General features: G+C 26.0%; 1 protein-coding gene across 1 annotated transcript; it reads left to right on the top strand.

Annotated features, from left to right (window-relative positions):
- The first annotated feature begins 23 nt into the window (after positions 1–23).
- Positions 24–798, top strand: LOC100574955. Its single transcript, XM_003248354.4, has 3 exons — positions 24–126; positions 387–512; positions 571–798. The coding sequence occupies exons 1-3, from the start codon at positions 88–90 to the stop codon at positions 769–771; spliced, it is 366 nt and encodes a 121-aa protein (XP_003248402.3). The 5' UTR covers positions 24–87; the 3' UTR covers positions 772–798.
- The last annotated feature ends 79 nt before the right edge of the window (positions 799–877 follow it).

Below are 877 nucleotides of genomic sequence, written 5' to 3'. Positions count from 1 at the left end.
GACTATATATAACCAGTGTAAAATCATAGATATTTAAGTCTTCAAGATTTCAATTCAGCACAAGGAGCTATTTGCACAACAACCACAATGCCATATCATCGATCAATAACTTCTTCGGATTCAGAGGTTAGTAAAAAATAATATATAATATCTATATGTAATACTGAAAAAAATTTGGAATTCAGTTGTAACACTACTCAACTCTATGGTTATAATTCATGATACAAACATATAAAATTAAAATAATATTTAATGTTTGAATACAAGTATACAACATAGAATATAATAAATACAATATAATTATAATTATGTTAATAAGTTTGACTGTATTTATAGAGTTAGATTATTACATCACTCATTCATTTTTGTAAATTAACTATGTTTAGGATGAACATTTTAGTGAAACTGTTGATAAGGAAATGAGTCCGTCAGTATCGAAAATAAAACCTAATTCAAAACGTAACGCAACAAGTGGGAAAAAAAAATCCAGAAACAAAAAGCCAATGAAGATTGTAATAAAAATAATATATATTTATAATGTTAACATTAATATTTTTTTTTTTTTTATAGCACAAATCATACCGTGAAAATGTTGCTGAACTTTTACAAGCCGAAGAAATTGATGTAGACATTAAGAATTCTTTGACTTTTAGACAAGGAGATGGCGTGGTTACAATAAAATGTCCTGTTGATGACAAGCCGAGCCATCTATATGTAATCTCACATTATAAAATGTCTAACATAGAAAATGTGTTGGTGAAGGAGAAGTAAATACATTGGTTTACTTATTTTATTTATCTTATTGTTTAAAAAAAAAATTAATTAATTGTTATAGATGGAAATTCAGCGAAGCTACCATTAGATTACATACAAATGA

The sequence above is a fragment of the Acyrthosiphon pisum genome, unplaced genomic scaffold, assembly GCF_005508785.2.
Source record: "Acyrthosiphon pisum isolate AL4f unplaced genomic scaffold, pea_aphid_22Mar2018_4r6ur Scaffold_652;HRSCAF=1104, whole genome shotgun sequence".
In the NCBI taxonomy this organism is placed as follows: Eukaryota; Metazoa; Arthropoda; class Insecta; order Hemiptera; family Aphididae; genus Acyrthosiphon; species Acyrthosiphon pisum.
The sequence above is the reverse complement of the archived record's forward strand: the minus strand, read 5'-3'. Positions and strand labels throughout refer to the sequence as shown.

Bases quoted from the DNA above. Each gene is read 5' to 3' on its own strand.
- LOC100574955 (XM_003248354.4), top strand. From the start codon at position 88: ATGCCATATCATCGATCAATAACTTCTTCGGATTCAGAG. The intron at 127-386 runs GTTAGTAAAAAA...AACTATGTTTAG, and splicing joins TAACTTCTTCGGATTCAGAG to GATGAACATTTTAGTGAAAC. The intron at 513-570 runs GTAATAAAAATA...TTTTTTTTATAG, and splicing joins ACAAAAAGCCAATGAAGATT to CACAAATCATACCGTGAAAA.